The sequence below is a fragment of the Papio anubis genome, chromosome 3, assembly GCF_008728515.1.
Source record: "Papio anubis isolate 15944 chromosome 3, Panubis1.0, whole genome shotgun sequence".
In the NCBI taxonomy this organism is placed as follows: Eukaryota; Metazoa; Chordata; class Mammalia; order Primates; family Cercopithecidae; genus Papio; species Papio anubis.
The window spans coordinates 76,207,366-76,229,686 of record NC_044978.1 but is presented as its reverse complement, the minus strand read 5'-3'; the positions used below and the strand labels follow the sequence as shown (position 1 = coordinate 76,229,686).

The 22,321-nt window shown below is 37.7% G+C and overlaps 1 protein-coding gene across 18 annotated transcripts in view; it reads left to right on the top strand.

Moving 5' to 3' along the window:
• ANK2 (ankyrin 2) overlaps positions 1-22,321 on the top strand; it is a 584,559-nt gene that overhangs the window by 78,859 nt on the left and 483,379 nt on the right. For all 18 annotated transcript variants that reach the window (XM_031664041.1, XM_031664034.1, XM_009207442.3 and 15 more), the window contains exon 2: positions 12,299-12,358. In XM_031664041.1, coding sequence (XP_031519901.1) covers positions 12,338-12,358 — 21 coding nt within the window. In that variant the 5' untranslated portion in view covers positions 12,299-12,337. The remainder of the gene's footprint in view (positions 1-12,298; positions 12,359-22,321) is intronic.

Here is a 22,321-nt window from a genome sequence, read left to right as displayed (position 1 = left end):
GGAATTACAGGTGTGAGCCACCACACCCAGCGAGCACCTTAAATCTTAGTTTGCTAATGTAATTGTTTTTGACATTACTTTTAATGGCAAAACTGCAATTACTTTTGTACTAACCTAATATAAACAACTTCGGGAAACACCGTCATAATAATGACCATTTATCAACCTCTGCATGTTGCATACATTCTGTATTCCATAATGGTCTTGCAAAGTTCTTCTCCCCTTTTTAGAGATGGAGGAAACCTCCACAGAGATATAGTTACTTATTCAAAGTCATGCAGGCCAGGTGCGGCGGCTCACACCTGTAATCCCAGCACTTTGGGAGCTGAGGTGGGCAATCACTTGAGGTCAGGAGTTTGAGACCAACCTGGCCAACAAGGCAAAACCCTGTCTCTACTAAAAATACAAAAAAATTAGCCCAGCGTGGCAGCATGCACCTGTAGTCCCAGCTACTGGGGAGGGTGAGGCACAAGAATTGCTTGAACCCAGGAGGCGGAGGATACAGTGAGCAGAGATGGTGCCGCTGCACTCTAGCCTAGGCAACAGAGCAACACTCGGTTTCAAAAAACAAAACAAAAGATCATACAGACAGGAAATGGGAAAATGAGGATGCAAACACAAGCTTGCTGACCCTTGCTCTTGTGCAATTTCCACAGCACCACATCGACTCTTCATCTCTAAACTCTGTGATGTCCCATTTCAAAATGCCCTAGTTGGCTTCTTCTTTTTTTTAAAAAAAAAACATCAAATTCTCTCATTTCTTGAGCACTTACTATGGGCTAGGCAGGTAATAGGCCCTGTGATATGGAAGTGAATACAAGCCTGGCTTCCTGTCCTTGAGAAATTCAGTCTAGTGGAGGTGAGCTCCATTCATTTATATGAATAGAAGGAATCTCTAGTCTTTTCTTTTTAAGGAGATTAAAATTATTGATCGACATAAAATTTTTGTATTTGGTGTTACATGTACATATGTAGTATACATACATATATATTATTTTTATAATTTGAAAACTTTCAAACTTTAAGTTATGAAAGTACTTTACAAATGAATACTGATTATGTTGCTGTTCTATGTAAGAGTTGACGATAATGGAAAGCTGTAGATTTAGTAACATATTATTGTGAGGAACTAAACATTTATCTCAGTGTGCTGTAGAATGTTCCACAATTTCCTAAAAGCTGGGCCTAGAAAACATGGTAAAATGCAAATACTTGAAGAGCCATGAATCCATGTCATTTGTTATTGGGAGCATGATGTTCTTTTGTATTGTCACCCCTAGAACTCAGTGCTCCACTTTTTCCACCATCCCTTGGCTGTTTCAGCTTGATTTTATAGGAGCAGAAACAAGACGGAAGTTTGTTATATTTTAGCTATGATTTCTTTGAGTCACATCAATGAAACATGCTTTAGAATAGCAGAGCTCATAGATATGACAGGGTTGCAAGATCTGAAAGCCAGATTTGATGTACAGTATTTCTTTCCTCCCCCCCCAGTCTTTCACTATAACTAATAAGTGGTACAATTCCCAGTAAATTGCCAAATGCCTGATAGAGTTAATGAACTGGTGACATCAGGATGCTGGTGCATTAGACACATTTTGTGCAGAAGTTTTGTAAAGCCTCTCCCAATGGAGATGCTTAGAGATGAAGCATCAATGTGCTGGTAAGTGGCCTAAGAGTAATTTAGTTATCCTAAATAGTCTTAAACATATTTTCCTAATGGAAAATTCTTAATGGAAATTTTTGTTGTGATAAGCATTGAACCACTTAGAATTGTTGCTCTCATATTCCACTTGTCTGAAAAATACGGACGGCACCAAAAAACCAGACATATTAGCCTAATACCACAGTGGATGACATCAATATAGTACTTAGGGAGAACTTGATACACTCACCCTAAAGTCTTTTAATCGTCCCTTTCATAGACTTGGGTAGGCAAGCCTATTTTTCAATTTAAAAGAAAAAATAATCATTCAGAGCAGGATTTGCAAAAGGAATTTTCATTCATTAGTGACCATCAGGATTATTTTCCCCACAATTTTACAATCTTTTAGGTGCTGAATGCCATGGATTTCTCCTCAGAGTGGCAGAAATTTATCATTATCTGTTCTCTGGGGAATTAAATAGATTTTTTTTTTTAACGCTCCACTGAGGCCACAATTTTGCGATTATGCTCAGATAGCCCCAGAGCTTGCAGATGCTGGCACTTCTGTCTTTTTTTCAGATGAGATACAATCATGCCAAGAATCCAAAGGAACACTTTTAATTCATAAGCAACTTCATTACATTGTTTGGTTACATTGAAAGTCTGCCTAACATCCCACAAAATCTGTCCCCAAACTAGAGAGTTTATTTTCCTGAGGTTTATAAATTCCAAAATCAAAATAAGAACAAAAGCAACTCAAAAAAAGTTTTCTTGGTTGACAGTAATGTCAGAAAACTGGGCAACTGAGAGTATGTGTCAAAGCGAGAGCATTCAAACTGTCTGTGATTCAGTGTTGCTGCATTGTGGCCTCTACATTGCCCCAATTGTGTTGCATTTGTGAGTCAAACTCATTTTGCCACAGCAAGCTGCATAATGAAAGCATTTGTTCTCATTCTCTCACCACTCGCCACCCTACTGCTTCAGTTCCAGGCCATTACGCCCAAAGTCTCTGACAGAGAAAAAGGAGCTCACTTTAGAAGACTTGGAAGGGTCAGCAGGATTGCTGGACTTGGAGCAAAGCTCTGACTTAATTTATGTCCATTGGTTATTTAGAGAGAGCTTAGCTGTTTGTACTTTGTTTTCCAGCCACAGGAGGAAGGAGCTACAGTATATGTCTTCAAAAGCTGTTTCTTTTGCCATGTGTGATATAGACTATGGGCTGTAGGTTCTGTTTAGAGCATAGTCGTTCATTCATCAGGGGCAAATTCTCAAGTGTAAACATTAATTACTCCTACCTTCAGTCTGTTGTTAAGCCCTTTGCTTTATTTAAGCAAGTAACAATTCTGAGAGGTAAAATCTGTGCACTGGAAACAGAATAGAAACCATTTTTACCAGAACAAAAAGCGAAGGGAGAAAAAAAGGATTGAGAAATGTAGCATTAAAACTTCCAGCTTATTGAGATTTCCTTTTCCTTGTAGAAAGGACAGATAAATGTGAGTGCTGATAATGCTTTTCTGAAGTAGAGAAAGACACCTTTGAGGTCTCATTCATGACCTCAGATGCTAAGGAATGAGGTTAAAGAGCTTTTGGTCAAGTTTTTTTTTTTTTTTGAGACGGAGTCTTGCTCTGTCGTCCAGGCTGGAGTGCAGTGGCGCGATCTCAGCTCGCTGCAAGCTCCGCCACCTGGTTCAAGCGATTCTCCTGCTTCAGCCTCCGGAGTAGCTGGCACTACAGGCGCCCGCCACTATGCCCGGCTAATTTTTTGTATTTTTAGTAGAGATGGGGTTTCACCATGTTGGCCAGGATGGTCTCGATCTCCTGACCTCGTGATCTGCCATCTCAGCCTCCCAAAAATGCTGGGATTACAGGCATGAGTCACCTCTCCCGGCCTTGATCAAGTTTTTACTGCTGCTATGTGGCTGGTTTGGATAAACACTGTAAATGCCAGGCTCAAACTGCCTGTTTTTTTAGCTGTGATTTCTCCTGTCACCAACCTGAGACCTTCAGGGCTTCTCCCTTTATTCAGTCTTGGAACCACGGCCACAGCCACTTACTTACCTGCTCCTTCCAATGAGCCGCCACCCTTATAGTGAAGCTGTTATTTAAAGACCAAACCACTTAGCTCCAGTGTGAGGATGCTCAACATGTGAACTACATATAGATACGCCAATTAAAGTGAAGCCTCTCTATGAAAGGGGACGATAACTCCTCAATCATGAATTTGTTTTTTGCATTTTCTTTGCCTGGCACACTCTCCCCTCTGCTTTTTTTACAGCTGGTGATCTGACAAGTCATATTTCTCTTACAGCCGAGGTTAGAGAAACTCTCTCTCTGACTTTCTCTGATAACTGGTTACTGAGGAAGTGGCCAATTCTTTACATTTTCATTCAGGCAAAACTAAAACCATGCCTCTCTTCAAACACCTGGCATAGCTATAGCTTCCGGTCCCCCATGACAGGAGTAGTTTCTCTCTCCTGGGTTTTCCCGGGAGCCTGGGGTTCTTTGACCCAGTTTGCCAATATTCTGTTTCTTTGTTCAATGCCTCTTGTTCATGTCTTCATCCTTGTTACTTTTTTCATTTTCCCCTTCTCCACAATAGGAGTTCAAATGGAAAACATCATCTGTCTCAAGCAGAAGTTATTTGCATACATCGTTATGAAGAAAAGCAACTGATTTTCTTTAACCTCTTAGGATCAGCCTCTTTATTTTTCACATGTCTTAAGGGTAGTAAGAGGATTGCCAATCAGAAATTAGTTGGCCATTAAAATTTCCTCATCTGTGAAAATGAAGGGATTAAAACAGATCATCTCTTAAGGATCTTTCTAGCCCTAGAAATATCCATGCACTGATGATGGTCAGTCTTTTTATGGGGGAGGCCAGATGGATGCTCAGCTCTCCATGCTGTGCATCTGCTTGGTCAGTGGCTTGAACATCTGTTTAGGACCTGAGATACCAAGGCGTTGCAATTCCCCTTGCTCACCGTTTCAGCTAGCAGCGGCAGAATGCCTCTCCAGAAGGTGTCAGCACTCTTGTCTCTGGAAGAGCTTTTTCTTCCCGTTATTTCCAAGAATAATAAGAACTAGTTTCCTGTATATTTCCTTTTTGAGGCTGGGAGATCTATTTTGTGGTAGTGAAGAAAATATGCATATTCTTCTCAAATATCTCAAAAAAACAGATTTGCTATCAAATCAATATTAATTTATAGGACATAAACTATAAATCAAAAAGGTGAGAAAATATTTTGACATTTTATCAAAGGAGAAGCCAACCATCTTTATTTTATTAATAGACTACTTTTTAGAACATCTGTACATTCATAGAAAAATTGAGTGAATGGTACAGAGTTATGGGATTATCCTCTCTCCTTAATTTCTTCTTTGTTAACATTTTATATTAGCATGGTATATTTATTGTAATTAATAACAAATTATTATTAAATAAAGTTATTGTGTTATTATTAAGTAAAGTCCATAATTTATTGAGATTTTTAAAGTTTTTAACCAAATGCCCCTTTTCTCTTCTAGGATACCACATTTATATAGCTGTGTCTTGTTAGTCTCCTCTTGTCTGTAACAGCTTCATAGGCTTTCTTTGTTTTTTACGCTCTTGACAGTTTTGAGGAGTACTGGTTAAGTACATTGTGGGATATCCTTTTATTGAAATTTGTCTATGATTTTCTCATAGATTACATGTTTTGATCACAGAATAAAGTGCTGTTTTCATCACATTATATCAAGAGTAGCACTGTGAACATGACAGTGCTATTGTTGTGAACTCTGGTCACTTGGCTGACACAGTGTTTATAAGGTTTCTCCACTGAAGCCAACCATTTTTAAACCAGTGTTGACTATTCTTTCAAATAAAAATTCTAGATTCCATATTTGGAAATTAATTTAAAACTAACTCAAGAAAAAGACCTTGAAAATAATAAAAACAAATGAAACAGTTCATTTTCTTCTTTCTCCTGTCTAATGAACATAGACCTAAATAACTAGCTCATGACTTAGTCAGCCCTTTTTCCAAGAGAAAGAATTTTTTTTTGTAGTTGACACACCAGGAGATAAAAGAGGAGGAAGCAGAGGATGGTGTTTTTCTCTGGGATGTGTCAGCTCCATGATGAAATTGTTGCCCTACAGACACTGATCCACAACTGCCAGTTCAGATATTTCATTCCAACTGAGAGACACTGAAAGAAATGACCACCATCGAGGGTATTTTCAGCATTTCTAATACCTCACTTAGGGAAGGGAAAGGCATTTCCTAACCCTTGTGTGCTGCTTCCTAGCTCAACTCTATCCAGGTTGATGGGGGTTGTGAAGACTTTCCTGTGGGTGTAATCTCATTGTTTTTATTTAAAAATGAGTGAAAGCAATAGTACAAAGACTTGAATATCTTTATGCATATTTTAATTGTAGTGAAAGTTAGGAAAATAATTTCTTTAACAGAATACAGAGGTGACCTTAGTAATTAGGATTCCAAATGCCACATGTTGGAGCTCAGAAAAAAGGAGCTCCCTTTCAATTAAACTGGTTGCTTAAATTTGTGTATTTACATATTTTCTTAGTAACATCCAAAATAATTTTAAACTATTTATAATTTTCTCATTTTGTTAGTTGCTATTTACATTATTACTAAGATGAACATGCATATACAATTTCTTCTTTTTTCTCTCTCTGGCCCCATAAAAACACCATTTTCTTAGCCATTAGCATAGATGAGAGGATTCTAAACAAGGTTTTCTCTGTAGGATTGGGTATAACGTAGGTACCTAATAGCCTGAACTATTTTATGAATACTAGAAATAAATTATAAGTAGTACGAGAATTAAATTACTTCTTCTGCATTTCTAATATCCATCACATCTTTTTCAGTTTCAGTGGTAGTGTCTTAGTTTCCCATCTTCATTTTCTCTGCTTTTCATCAATCCATCCCTGTAGCCAGAGCAAGTTTTCTAAATATTAAACTTAATCACGTCCTTTGTCCATATCTGCTCACCATGATGACTCTGGATTGCTGTCATTAGTTTTCCATCCTGCATCCCCTATATGATTATAAGATCTGTGAGTGCAGGAACAGTGTCTCATTCACCTTTGAACAACGCCCTGCACACTGTAGACTCAAAAACCACAGCGTGAATGAATGAATGAATGAATGATATAGCTATTTTGAGGGGTCATCTCTCTGTATAGACCAAAATTTTGGTGGTGTTTTTGTCTTACTGGCCACATTTCATGAGGCTCTTAAAAAAGTCTTTTGTGGGCCGGGCGCGGTGGCTCAAGCCTGTAATCCCAGCACTTTGGGAGGCCGAGACGGGCGGATCACGAGGTCAGGAGATCGAGACCATCCTGGCTAACACAGTGAAACCCCGTCTCTACTAAAAATACAAAAACTTAGCCGGGCGAGGTGGCGGGCGCCTGTAGTCCCAGCTACTCGGGAGGCTGAGGCAGGAGAATGGCGTAAACCCGGGAGGCGGAGCTTGCAGTGAGCTGAGATCCGGCCACTGCACTCCAGCCTGGGTGACAGAGCGAGACTCCGTCTCAAAAAAAAAAAAAAAAAAAAAAAAGTCTTTTGTGGAAAATTTCAAATGTGGACCAAAGTAAGGAGAATAATATAAGGAATCTCATGTATCCACTTAGCTTCAAAAATTGTCATCATTTTACTGATTTTGTTCCATCTATCTTCCACCCCACATTTTTTTGGTTTCATTTTTCCAGAGCATTTTAAAGTGAACACCAGACATTATGTCATTTTACCTGTAAATAATTTATTATGCCTCTAACTAGCAAGACATTTAAAAAAACCATATCCACCATGCCATTATTACACCTCTTTAAGATAGTTTAGTATCAAATATCTAATACCCGTATCTCCCTGATTATCTCTTATCTCAAACCTGCCTTTTTTTTCAATTGGTTTGTTCAGATTAGGATCCATACATGGTCTGTACATTGCTTTTGGTTATGATGAAGCATTATTTAATGTTCACATATGGGGAGTATGATTTATGTCAAAGATGGTAAGTGATGATCTGCATAAATAATGTATTTCCTGACAGACACTGGGGACTTCAAAAGCGGGGGAGGGGGAACAAGGGGGAGGGGGTTAAAGTTTATCTATTGGGTACAATGTTCACTATTTGAACTTACCGTGAGAAATCCTGCTTTGTACATTTGCTTAAGCCAATATTAACCCCACTTAACACCTTCCTTCAAGTCTCCCTCTTTCCATCTTTCTCCTTCCCCCAATTTCTATTTCTATTCTGTCCTCTTAATTATGTCAAAACTCAGCTTAAGTTTCATCACCTCTGTGAAGACTACCCTCCACCAAGCCCTTTAATGCCTGACCCACCAATATGCCTTCTAATTTACATTGCTTGATTTATAAAACCAATTACAGATAAGACCAAGGCTTCTTGAAGCAGGAAAATCTAGATTTGGTTTTCATTCCTGCCATTGATTAGCAATATGGTGTTGGGCAAGAGCCTCACTTTCCTTGTCTGCAGAATGTAGATAATAGGAGGGTTTTCATGAAGTTGTTTTGAATACCAGTTGAGATAATGTATGTAGTCAATATAATTTTTGGTACTTGGGAACGCACTATAAGTTATAAGTTTTTATTATTAACTTTTTTGGTTTCATTATGTCATCTCCAACTAGATTGGAAGGCACCTATATAATGCCTTATACACTGTTAGCATTGCATGCCTTTTTGTAGGGAGTCATTTTTTTTGAGTATTAGAGTGACCACATTTAGCCCCTGGGATTTCAACAGCCATCTAACTATTCATTCAATTATTCAGATATGAGTTTTTAGCAGTTGTAATTGGGTAACTATAAGGTATAAATGGAAGCATACATTCCAGAAAATGGCTAGAATATGAGGGAAAGCAACGTTATCTATTATTTAGTATCTTAGTGCTTGTTAAAGTTAGGAGAAAAAAGTACTGGGTTAAAATTAGTGAGTCTTCATCTTTATAGGAAGTTTTTTATAAAGTTTGGGAGGAAAGAGATGCTGATAAACTGATGCTGAAAGTATCTAGTTAATTTTTTGTTACAAATGGTTTTCAGTGTTGTTTCTTTGCAACCTCAAAGCAAAATCTGCCTTAAAAGAAGAAAAAGGCCAGGCACGGTGGCTCATGCCTGTAATCCCAGCACTTTGGGAGGCTGAGGCAGGCAGATCATGAGGTCGGGAGTTTGAGACCAGCCTGACCAACATGGTGAAACTCCATCTCTACTAAAAATACAAAAATTAGCTGGGCATGGTGGTGTGTGCCTGTAATCCCAGCTACTCAGGAAGGAGGCTGAGGCAGGAGAATCGCTTAAACCCAGGAGGCAGAGGTTGTAGTGAGCCAAGATCATGCCACTGCACTCCAGCCTGGGTGACAGAGTGAGACTCCGTCTCAAAAAAAAAAAAAAAAAAAAAAGAAGAAGAAGAAGAAGAAAAAGAGATGTAATATATTTCACCATCGAAAGTTATTCAACAGCCAGAGGCCAGGAGAATCAAATTGAATTGTGAATCTGAAGGCAGCCAGGAAAGTGCATTTTAAACTGAGCTAAGCATAAGACACTGCATCATTAAGAGAGAAGAGTTACAGACTCACAGTGAAGAGGAGAGCACTTAAATCGCTCTTGAGTTTCTTGGAGAAGAATAAACATGTATGCAAAAGCCCAGGAACTGGTTTTTCAGTTTCAAAAGGAAATAATGTGTGTTCTGTCAGTGGAACTGAGTATTCAAAGGCTCTACAGATCAGCCCAATGGGAGCTGGAAGCAAGGACTTTAAGCAGTAGCTTTGTGTCTTTGGCAGTCTCTTGAAATTGGGACTAAAATTAAAAGTAGCTGAGTGCAACCAGTTCTAAATGTCAGATGGAACACTTTGCTCAGCATGCCGTGCACAACATTGATTTTCCTATGTTCCACACTGTTGTGTGAGATGTTGAATCAGGTTCCTGTTAGCGCATTCACTAATATAAGAGCTGGAAAGCAACTTGGTCCACAATTAATATTCTGTGATGTTACTGTCTATATGCCTTGGACTTTAATTGGGCCAGGTTTTTGTGAACCTGTTTTATTCTTTTGACACCTGGAGGTTATGTTCTTATTTCAATTTGATTAGTCTTTTTCTTTTAATTTTTTATTTTTTTTTTGTAAATTTTTTTGAGACGGAGTCTCACTGTGTCACCCAGGCTGGAGTGCAGTGGCCGGATCTCAGCTCACTGCAAGCTCCGCCTCCCGGGTTTACGCCATTCTCCTGCCTCAGCCTCCCGAGTAGCTGGGACTACAGGCGCCTGCCACCTTGCCCGGCTAGGTTTTTGTATTTTTTAGTAGAGACGGGGTTTCGCCGTGTTAGCCAGGATGGTCTCGATCTTCTGACCTCGTGATCCGCCCGTCTCGGCCTCCCAAAGTGCTGGGATTACAGGCTTGAGCCACCGCGCCCGGCCTTGATTAGTCTTTTTCATAGAAAGTTCTTATGAATGCTTAAATGTTGTCCTTTCTGAATTTGTACTAAGACACAGAGAGGATTGTTCACCACATACAAAGTGAACTATGGGAGGCCGGGCGCGGTGGCTCAAGCCTGTAATCCCAGCACTTTGGGAGGCCGAGACGGGCGGATCACGAGGTCAGGAGATCGAGACCATCCTGGCTAACACGGTGAAACCCCGTCTCTACTAAAAAATACAAAAAACTAGCCGGGCGAGGTGGCGGGCGCCTGTGGTCCCAGCTACTCGGGAGGCTGAGGCAGGAGAATGGCGTAAACCCGGGAGGCGGAGCTTGCAGTGAGCTAGTGAGCTGAGATCTGGCCACTGCACTCCAGCCTGGGCAACAGAGCGAGACTCCGTCTCAAAAAAAAAAAAACAACAAAGTGAACTATGGGAAGATTTTTCTTCAAAGAAGTATTATGGTACCCATCTGATAACTGTCGTTACATACACAATTCCAAGGAAATTTAAAAATGGTGGTTGTGATTTCAGTGTCTGAATACGTGTTTATAATTTTAATAGCTCCTATTAAGGTTTATGTGAATGTGGACACCATATCTGTTGAAACTATAATATTTTAATCTAGACAAAGAGTAGATCAAGTAAGATAAGGGGAAGAAAGAGGACTGGGGGCATTGAACATGGTATGTGCCAGATGGCTATTCCCGGGAGTTCAGAGAGCCTCCTGGAAACTGAAGAATGACACTTCCTTGACTCCATCATAATAGTTCTAAATATTAATAGTTCACAAGTGAGATAGTGAAAACCCTCTGGCCAAGAAAATCCAGGATTGTTTCACATTGGGCTATGGTCCTCAAACTTCCAACTGCATCAAAATTATCTGGAAGGCTTGTTAAAACACATAGTATTGGGCCCCACTTCCAGTTTCTTGTTGGAAGGTGGAGGGGGGCCTGAGAATTTGCATCTCTAACGAGTTTCCACGTGATGCTCATTCTGCTGGTCTAGGAACCACTGGTATAAGGCAGTGATTCTTGACATATTTTCCTATGCTTTAATATGCAGAGGGATCATCTTGGAGAGTTTGTAGAAAGTGTAGTCTTTAAAAAGTATACTGACGTGCGACTCAACACTGAGATTTCTGAAAAAGCACGCTTAGTGATTCTGCTGTAATTGGTCCAGGGATCCTAAGCCATTGGATCATTTCTAACACTTAGTATTTGAATCTTTCATGTTTTCATAACCATAACCATTCATGGGCTTGAATGTCAGTGAATGGCTGTTAAAGTTCCAATATGCTTTGAAGAATAAGAGAAAATAAAATAGAAGCATGGCCATATGTTAGTGGCTTAATGATACTAGAGGTGAAATCAAATCTTATGAAAGTCTGATATATTGTGCTACAATAATGCGAGCAGTTAGCATAACCTGATGTAATATAACAAGATTTTGGCATTAAAAACTTGTCCAATCTCTTGATATTATGTAACATGTAAATAAACCAAATCTTTTGAAAGGAAGCAGCAAAATGTAATAAAAAAGAAGACTTTAGAGATGGATATATCCTGGCCCTGGCATTTGCAATGCTGGTCAAGTCATGTAAACTTTATGATGTTTAGTTTTTCTTACCTGTAAAGGAGACTTAGTAATTCCTATTTTATGATTTGTCATGAAGGATAAATAGATACGATATATGAGATGGCTAGTGTAGCTGCTGACATATTGTAGATGTTTAACAAATGGCAGTTATAAAAGGAAGAAGAAGGGACAGGCCACACGTGTCTGTCATTTCTTAGTTTTTGTCATTGACTGTTAGGGAATGCTTATTCAATTTAATACTCTTTGGTCAGCAATTTCAGGCAATGCTTTTTCATGCATTTAGACAGACTCTGAAAGTAAACATGGTCACTCAAGATTCTTATGAATCTACTTATGATTGAATGGACATTCTCATGTTTTAAAAAATCTATTTCTCTTACATATTAATAGGCTATTTTTCATCTTTTATCACATTCTGTTTTGGTTACTTTACTGAACTCTTGAAATGTTCAAATATTTTTGCTTTGCTCTTTTGCATTTATAATAGTGACTTTTTAAAATGAAGAACTCTATCAGTGCCTGCTACAAACTTATTTTGATTTGAAATATAGAAACTGTTCTTAATGATAAATTGAAATGGTTTCAAACTTCTAATATTTTCTCTTTTTTATCCTTTTAGGTAAGTAATGAAAAGAGACATGAAGAATTGATATTTCAAATGACCACCATGTTGCAAAAGGTACTTCTGGTATTTTAAATATTACTTTAAAAGAATCTTATAAAAAGACACGGAGGTTAGCATGTAACTAAGTACTATTTTGGTAAAAACAATTTTTATGAAAACAGATTTAAAGATGTTATAGCATTAACAATTTTGTAATTATAAGAAATGTAATATACTGTAAGACTTTTCTTTCTGTAGTCTAGGCAATTATCATTGGTATTATTTGGGAATGAAAAGGTAAATAGATTGATTGTCTCTTCCTCAAGATATTCGTTGCTGGGAAAAGGGAGGTGGAGGAAAGAAATCTGAATAAATAGACATAATAAACACATTGAGATTTGTTCACCAAAGTCATCTATTTTCTCTAAGAACTTATGAACTTGTTTTCTGTGATCAGAACATTATCTTCATAATTACTTATAAAATTGATTGCTATAAGCTTGTCAATAAAGTAATTTGATTCTAAATAATTCAAACAGATTGCATCCATATGGAGAATTCTCCAGATTCTACATTTAAATAAAGGGGAAGGAGGGAAGAAGAAAATATTAGACTTACATGATAGAATGTAAAAATTATTAGTCTATCTATATTGTATACACGATTTGGGGAAATCTGCTTGTATTTTTAAGTCATGAATCTCATCTAGAAGAATACGTTTCTTTTCTAGAAGGAATCTATTAAATATTGTGAAAATCATCTCATTTGGTTACAGAGGAAAAAATTACCTGGTGAACTATTAGATGAGTTGTATGACATCATTAACATTGACAATCATGCAAATATCCATGATGTTTCAGGTGCAATAAATCATATATGGTGCCTTTGTACTAGATTCATAATTTAATCCAAGAACAGAAGATATGCGAGAATGCCAAAAGAGGAGAAATCAACTTAGCTTTTTAATAAAATTGTAATTTTTAACGCATTTCTCATTTTGCTTAGAAATTTCCTCAAGACCTTACAAAATTCAGGTCATGTACTATTGAAGATAAGATAAAAGGAGGGGGGAATAACTTAAAAATTTGTCCTCTTTGAATGATAGTTATTTAACATACATTTTCTATACTTTGTGGCTATTCTTTTGAGTGCTAAAGGAGAATTAGACAATTTTATTAATGTTGATAACGAGACAGCATTAATCAGCTTGGGCTATTTTCTTTTTGTTTTGTTTTTTGAGACAGGGTCTCCCTCTGTCACCCAGGCTGGAGTGCAATCATGGCTCACTGCAGCCTCCACCGTCCGGGCTCAAGTGATCCTCCCACCTCAGCCTGCTGAGTAACTGGAACTACAGACATGCACCACCACGCCCGACTAATTTTTAATTTTTTTGTAGAGATGGGTTCTGACAATGTTGCCCAGGCTGGTCGTGAGCTTCTGAGCTCAAGTGATCTGCCCACCTCAGCCTCCCACAGTACTGGGATTATAGACATGAGTCACTGTGCCTGGCCAGCTTGGGCTATTTTTAAAAGGGCGGATATTACTCTGTTTTATTATATAATTAATATTATTATATGAATATATTTCAATACATTTTGCATCATTTGAGACTTCCAGGTATAAAAGCTAAGTCAGAAGTTGGATAGATGAATCTTAGAAGCTCAGAGGAAAGATCTGTGATTATAGTATGAAAAAGAACCAATTCCACTTCTTGACAAAGAAGGGAAGAATAATGATTTGTAGTGAGTGCCAAATGTTGCTGACAGATCAAAGAAGATAAACGCATCAACAAACCAACAGGAGTTTTACATGTAAATGTCCTGAGTAACTTTGGCAAGGGAAGTTTCGGTAGAGAAGCAGGGGCAGAAACCAGACCGGAGTGGTTTGAGGAGTAAATAAGAGATAAGGGGATGCAGTTAGCAAAAAAGATAGCTTTTTGAAAATTTTGTCAGGAAATGAAAGTGCGGAGAATCCAGCGTCTGGATAGGGAAGTTGGGTTGAGAGAATCTTAAACATGTTTACATTTTAATGGGAACAGTGCAAAAAGAGAGAGATTGGAGGTATGGGTTTCTGAAAAGGAAGGAAGTGATGGAGGAGGTGGTCTAGGAAGGGGAATTACCTATAGCCAGTGGGAAGGACAACACGCACATCAACACAGCTAAGGCAATCTCTGTAGGATACGTACAGATACAGATAGGTTTGTAGATTTGGTAGGGAAAACTGAAGGGGGTGTCAAGAAAAAGTTTGTAATTTCTCTGTGAAGAAGATGTGGCCAGAGTTGTTAGTAAGTATTTGAGGAAAAGGGCAAGGATTGAAGTATTGTTTGTGGAGAATGAGAGACAGAGAGATCAATATTAGATTAGGCAAGTACTGATGACTGGGAATTTGTAGTATCATCAAACTCCTTAAATTTATAAGCGTATTAAGTACACGAATATTACTCTCTAAAAATCAGAAATCAGGGATAATCTGTTTTGAGGGAAGGTATAAGAAAGATTTGACTCTTCTTTTTTAGGTCCTCAGTTTTGGTTTGTATCCTAATGACAGCATTTTCATGGCAAAATTTAAGGACACTTTTTACATATGTATACATGTGCCAGCACACCTGCACGTTGTGCACATGTACCCTAGATCTTAAAGTATTAAACAAAAAACTTTTTAACCTTGAAGAAAGGATTACTTTAGCACTCCAAAATGTATGTCTTTTTTGCCATGACTGAAGAGAGGCTGCTGTCCTTACCCAGGTGTCCTTAGGTAGGCACATTCTTTCTGCTCTGCTACGCATTCTTTGGACAGTAGAGTTAGACTGAAAGTGTTAAACAGGCCCTGAAGATGAAAGACTTCAGTTTGCTGACTTTGAATTAGAAGAAGGTTAATATGTCCATTTAACTAGAAACTCTAAATTTCTGCTTCCCATGTGACTTTTAGGAGTGTTTACTTGAGGGCATAGAGCTCTTTATAAGACTGAAGGGATCTTTTAGTTCAGGTACTTAAAATTTTTTTTTTTTTTTTTAGTTGCAAAACCGTTTTGAAAAATAAAATCTGGCATTAACAAAGAGAACTATTCTGACTGCAGTGGGCATGGGGGATATGGAACCCACCCACTTATCCCTCTTCTTTCCCCTCCTCCTCATCCCACTTTCAGGAAGTTCCCTGGAGACATCCTCATTGAGTCTGGTGGCTCCATTAAACATTGTTTGAAAAGTACAATTCTAGGTGATCACAACTATATTGAATTTCAGCGAAACATGAAATTCTTAAGATAAATTAACTGTGGTTTGAGGATAATTTTTTTCTTTACAATTAAAATAGGCAGGTTAGTATCTACTTTAACCTAAAGTATAAATTCTTATCTTATATTGATAATTTTAGTGATAGTAGATACTAATTTTATCAAGGAAGCTCAACAAAAACCACTGCTAAATATATTGCAAATCTGGGATTTGAAAAGCCAAGCCCTCCTTTTAATTAATTTTGCTGATCAGGATTACCAAAGTTCGTAAATGTGGAGCCCTTCACTAAGCTCATGAGTAGAACTGTTCTTCATTATCCTCAAAGGATAGATGTATGACTGTAGCAGGGAGGATTAACTGCCTTGATCTTGAACAGCCATGAAAGCATGTAGTATGAGTTACCAGGATGTTGCTTTTCCATTAGGGTATGACTTTGCCTAGGGCTGAAAACATCCATAAAGATGGGATAGAAGTTTTCAACCACACTTTTTATGTTGGAAAGAGGAGTATTGATAAAGTAGAAAAGCCAAAATAAGAAATGGTTAAGGCCGGGCGCGGTGGCTCAAGCCTGTAATCCCAGCACTTTGGGAGGCCGAGACGGGCGGATCACGAGGTCAGGAGATCGAGACCATCCTGGCTAACACGGTGAAACCCCGTCTCTACTAAAAAATACAAAAACTAGCTGGGTGAGGTGGCGGGCGCCTGTAGTCCCAGCTACTCGGGAGGCTGAGGCCGGAGAATGGCGGGAACCCGGGGGGCGGAGCTTGTAGTGAGCCGAGATCGGGCCACTGCACTCCAGCCTGGGCGACAGAGCGAGACTCCGTCTCAAAAAAAAAAAAAAAAAAAAAAAAAAAAAAAAAAAAAAGAAATGGTTAAAAGAGGGTTAAACTGGAGTATGAAGAACTTGCTAACAGAGTGATAAAGACAATTAAAGAGGGCAGTTTAACTTGAGTTATTGTTAATATTTAGCAATGCAATGAGGTGGATATTGTAACTTGGTTTTATATTTGATGAAATGGAGGCTCATACAGGTTAAGTAACTTGTCAAACTCATACTGCGAATCACCAGCAAATGTGGCAGAGCCAAAATTCAGATCCAGATCATTTTATTTTAAGACTAAAATAGGCTGGTGAAGTCAGACTGAACAAACAGACAGCTAGGATGAGATGTAGTTGAGACTGGGAGAGACATAGCAAGAAAAGGGCTGGTCTTCAAAATCAAAGAGTGCTACTCAAGTCAAATACCTACAATGGCTCACTGAGAAAAAAGTGGCTTTGAGAGTCCAATGAAGGTTTATATCCTTAGAACCTGCTTCCTTTTTAGTCACTTCCTCACAACCTTCCCTCTAAATACTATAATGATTAGAGGACTGTCTCTGCAGGACTTAGGCCTCTTGGGACTTATGCCACCAAAAGCTATTAATACCGAGGTCAGATAGGAAGATCTCTGGCTGGCTGAGGACTCCCCATGGTTTTCCTGGCTTTGGAAGTCTGGCTCATTGATTGGGATTGGGGGGCCCTTTCATTCCAAAACTCATTTCCTGCTGAAGTTGAAGCAACTCAGTCTGGCCAGTGACCCTGCCATCTTCTATTCTGTTGTATATCCCTGAACCACATGTTAAGACCTGTACCTACTGGCACATGAAATCTTGTTCTAGTTATATAGAAGCAAATCACAAAAGGAAATGAGAATAATTAAAAGGGTTAAGTATGAAATGATATGGACCAGATTTAAAATTTTGTCTCATGTTTTTAAAAGTTGTTTTCGGGCCGGGCGCGGTGGCTCAAGCCTGTAATCCCAGCACTTTGGGAGGCCGAGATGGGCGGATCACGAGGTCAGGAGATCGAGACCACCCTGGCTAACACGGTGAAACCCCGTCTCTACTAAGAAATACAAAAAACTAGCCGGGCGAGGTGGCGGGCGCCTGTAGTCCCAGCTACACGGGAGGCTGAGGCCGGAGAATGGCGTGAACCCGGGAGGCGGAGCTTGCAGTGAGCTGAGATCCGGCCACTGCACTCCAGCCTGGGCGACAGAGCGAGACTCCGTCTCAAAAAAAAAAAAAAAGTTGTTTTCAAGGCCTAGGAGGACCTCTGGGACGACTGGAAGAAAATAGCGAAGACTAAACTTTTTAGATACTGGGGAATAGAATACCTTGCATTTACATGATTGTTGATGAGTGTATATTTCTGTTTGCATATGATGCCAAAAATCTTTTGTATACTTCAGTGGTGTTAATTTCCCATCTACTTGTGTAAACTAGGTGTAATCTTTGAGCCATTTCCTGAAGTGATGGAATAGTCACCCTTTGTTCTGGTCAATAATTGTAACATAATTTGCTTAAATTTAGATAACTGAAGCTTGGTATTTTCTGAAATTCTTTTTCCTGAAGAACATATATAAATGGGAGTAATGATAGAGTTAAGTTTGTTCGTCTTAATCCGTTTATTAAGTGTTTCTAACCATCAAATCAAATGGGAGATTTCTAGTCTCTCTCTCATCTAAACTTAATAGATATCTTATCCTTGTATTACTGTAACTGTATTTTATATGGAGTTCTTGTGACCAGAGAAAATAATTATCTTTTGTTTCCTACTATTTTTTTGTTTTGTTGTTTTGTTTGGGTTAAAATGGTTTATAATCTACATTAAAACTCTTCTTGGTTCTTATACGAAAAAAGATGAAAATGGAAACACAATAAACCAAAGTAGCACGGGTTTTTTTTGAAAGAAAAGAACTGAATTTTGGGGAAAAAGTATTCACTCTGTGACGAGTGTTTCTGTACCCTACCTAGACCCAATTCCTTATTTTGTGGTTAGTCTATGTATAGCAGAGACTGTGTAGAAGGTATTGGTATCTGATAAAAGTGAACAAAGTTCTAATGAGCTCACTCATTATTTACTTTTTTCAAAGCAAAGATTTTTTTTCTTCCTTTCCCACAATTTCTCCATTTAATTCATACACATTAATTGTAATTCTAGAAATGCTAGTAATTCTCTATTATAGTTACTATGATGGTCATAGAATTAATGAAGGGTACAACAGTAAAATTTGTGTTAATTATTATCAACCGTATTCTTTAGTGTTTAAAATTTTGCAAACAAATAAATAATAGAATAAGCATAAATTTCCACAAACTTATATGAATCACAGTGATCTCCAATGTCTGTGTTTACATGGTTAGAGGCAAAACATATAAAGAAATAGGAGCTTAGCCTAATCAGTGAACTAAATCTGAAAATACTGATCTCACAGAAAAGATCATGCCCTCCGCAGCATGAATCTGGCCCTCTTCATTTTGCTTTCCTCAGCTGGGGCTGTTCAGTGGTGCAAAGAAAACATTGTAAAATGCTTACAGTTTTTAGAAGTGCTTCTGAGTTCTTTAAATAATGGTAAGAGTTGCAAATCTTATAGGAAGGACCTATCACAGAAAAGCTTTATTCAGTTGCACAGGGAATGGTGAACTCCAGTTACTGAGAGCTGCTCTAAAGAGAAATACTTATAAGAAAGGGGTACTGAAGTATTCATTATCATAAAACTTAAAGAGAACAAATGTGTGTTTCATTGCACATCTAAACCTAATATCTGTAAAGGGGATCTATGGCAGCCAGCAGAGGGAGAAAGTGAAATTCTGCAGACAGATAAAAGGGAACTTTCAACACCCAGCTTATGTTTTTGGCAGAGATTCAATGCACTGGGAATTCTCCAGCAAAATGGGTTGCACTTGGCAGATCTGCAAATATGCATATTTCTGCTCAGTACAATCAGGCAAACATAGAGATTTCCAGAGGAACTAATTATCTTTTGTCTTTTTTACCTTGGAAAGAGGATAATATTTGGAAGACAACTATTAAGAGATTTTAGAGGCAATGTTTAAAAAAATGTTGAAAGAGGATTCTATATTTAGCCTTCTTTTAAAAAGTTTTTAATACCCATTTGTAGTCCCAAAATAATTTATCATAATTGGCAGAAGCTCAAGTCATTTGGTTTATAATTTGAAGACTTTTGTTTATTATTTGCCATTTGCTTTTTTTTGTTTGTTTTTTGTGTATTTTTTTGTTTGTTTGTTGTTTTTTTAGATGGAGTCTTGCTCTGTCGCCAGGCTGGAGTGCAATGGCACGATCTCGGCTCACTGCAGCCTCCGACACCCGGGTTCAAGCAATTCTCCTGCCTCAGCCTCCCAAGTAGCTGGGATTACAGGCGTAAGCCATCATACCTGGCTAATTTTTATATTTTTAGTAGAGATGAGGTTTCACCATGTTGGCCAGAAGTGTGCTTTTTTGTTTTTTTTGAAGAGATGATATATCTCACTACGTTGCCCAAGCTGTACTTGAACTCCTGGGCTTAAGAGATCCTTCCACTTCAGCCTATTGAATAGCTGGGACTATGGGTGCATGCCCACACCTGGGTGCCATTATCAATATATTTTTAAACTCTGTTGCTATGTTTTCCCTTATTATGTTGTCATTGACACTAGGGAGAAGCTAAAGTTTCTCTATATAATATATTTTGTCAGGTCATTCAGATAAAAAAAGAAAAAAGCTATGTACATAAGATATTTAGAGAATTATTTGAGTTAGCTAGAAAAATAGTTTAAGTTTTAAAAGTGAGTTAGCTAAAAATACATCTATTTAATTGATTCTTGTGCTCATAATTATGTCTTCTTTGTTGTTAAGAAGCTGATGTGGCACTTTAGGGACAGCAAGTGCAGTTCAAAACAAATTTTCCCCTTTCTGATGAATATTTTTTAAGTGACAACAATTGGAAAAAAGGAGGAACCGGGTATGTGGGCCAATTATTTCCGAACACTTATTTTCTATGAAAAGATGACCAAACCCTGATACTCTGATAAAATATATTACTTTAGAAGCCATTTATTCCTACTTCAAAGTTCCCAAGCAAAATTTCACTCGTGTAGTATTGAATTTAAGAAAATCTAGTTGCCGTTTTTTGAGTGGGGTAAGGGGCAGTATATATTGTGACTTTCCTATCCCTCTCATTTTCTTATCTTTTAAGTGGGGAATCCCAAAGTAAAAACATATATTCCTAGAAAAGTAACATGAAGAATATCACACAATTATGAGAGCTGGATAGAGGATAGCCCACACTATAGTTTCTAGAAGACCAAATTTGTGAGCAGCCTAATTTATTTTGATATTTTTAGGAAGAAGTCAGCCAGGTGACCAGAGTGAAGTAGAGATGTGTGTTTGTAAATTAAATAATTTTTGGGTTCTGGTCCTAGCTACTTGGGAGGCTGAGGTGGGAGGATAGCTAGAGCCCAGGAGTTCAAGTCCAGCCTGGGCAACATAGTGAGACCATGTCTTTAAAATAAATAAATATTAAAAAATAATTTTCATGTTCTAGAAATGACTACATCTAGGAAAACATGATGTAATGAATGTTGGTGGGGTGGGGTGGGGGAAGCACTAGACTGAAAATCCCCTGAAGTCTCTAAGTTTTTTTCCAAATTTATAATTTTATGTTATAATATGTAGATGATTGCAACAAGGTACATTATATAGGCTCAGGATGCCTATGTAACAGTAAAAAAACTCACATTAGCTCAGGTGGTAGAGTACAAAGTTTTTCATATCTATTGTTGCTAGGATCAATCCCATTCTAACCATCCAAATTATTTGATAATAGCATAGTGCTATATTAAATATTACTTGAATATTAAAATTTGTGTAAATGGCCAGTAATGGGTACTTAATTCCCTTTCTGTAATGTAGAGTTTTATGGCAAAATGAAGCTTATTGTAAAGGATTTTGACTAGTTTAATTATTTTTCCTGTTGAATATGTAAAGTCAATATTATCAGTCTCTCTGTGTTACCTGGGCTTGCCTTGAACTCCTGGGCTCAAGCAATCCTACCACCTCAACCTCCTGTACACAATGTATTTTAATGTTAAAACAATTGAGTTTACTTTGTACTTTTACTTATTCTAAACTTTCTTAATACTGTGCTTCCGATCAGCATTAATTTTTGAATAATACATTTTGAAACTATATGTTCTTAAATTTTGCTCAGTTAAGTTTTGGAATCTGTATATGAGTTTAACACCTTGAATTCTCTGGATGGTTAAAAAATCTGTTTATAGCCTCTATTTCCCTCATTTGTACAAGTTTACAGATTGCCTCATCTATAAACTTGTTAGAATGCATCATAAAGTATATCTTGTTAGATATACTTATTTTTGTTCAGTAACTTGAGAGCCCTATTTGGAAATCATAGAGAAGTTATAACATAGTGCATGGACTAGAGTTTGAAAGAGATCCGAAACTTATAAAAATGAGTCAATTTGACATGGAATTTAGATAAATACAGCATCTTTGAAATATTTTTTCTATATATATATTTAATATTAGAGAACTTTCATGGATATTTATCCTGTTTTTTTTTTTGATGGGAATATTTTGTTGAGTAATAGTAACATCTATAGTTCTTACTTTCTACTAAGGAACTCAGGCACATCATACTTTGAGATAGATTATTTTCGGGTTTCTTTTTAGGTAGATTTTTATTATCCTCATTTGGTGAAAGTGGACACTGGGGCTTCTGTAACTTGTTTGGGTCACATCAGTGGTGGTTCAAGTAGACTTCAAATCCACCTGTCTGACTCCAAAACTCATGCTTTTCATCATGAAGTCAAACTGTAACTTATGTATCTAAATACATCTATAATTGTTTTATATTAAGATAATGATGAAAAACCCATTTGTGTTACTATTATTATATCAGTCATTTACAAAATTGATGTAGGGTAAAATTACGTGTGCATATGTATCTAAAGTGAATTAAAATCTG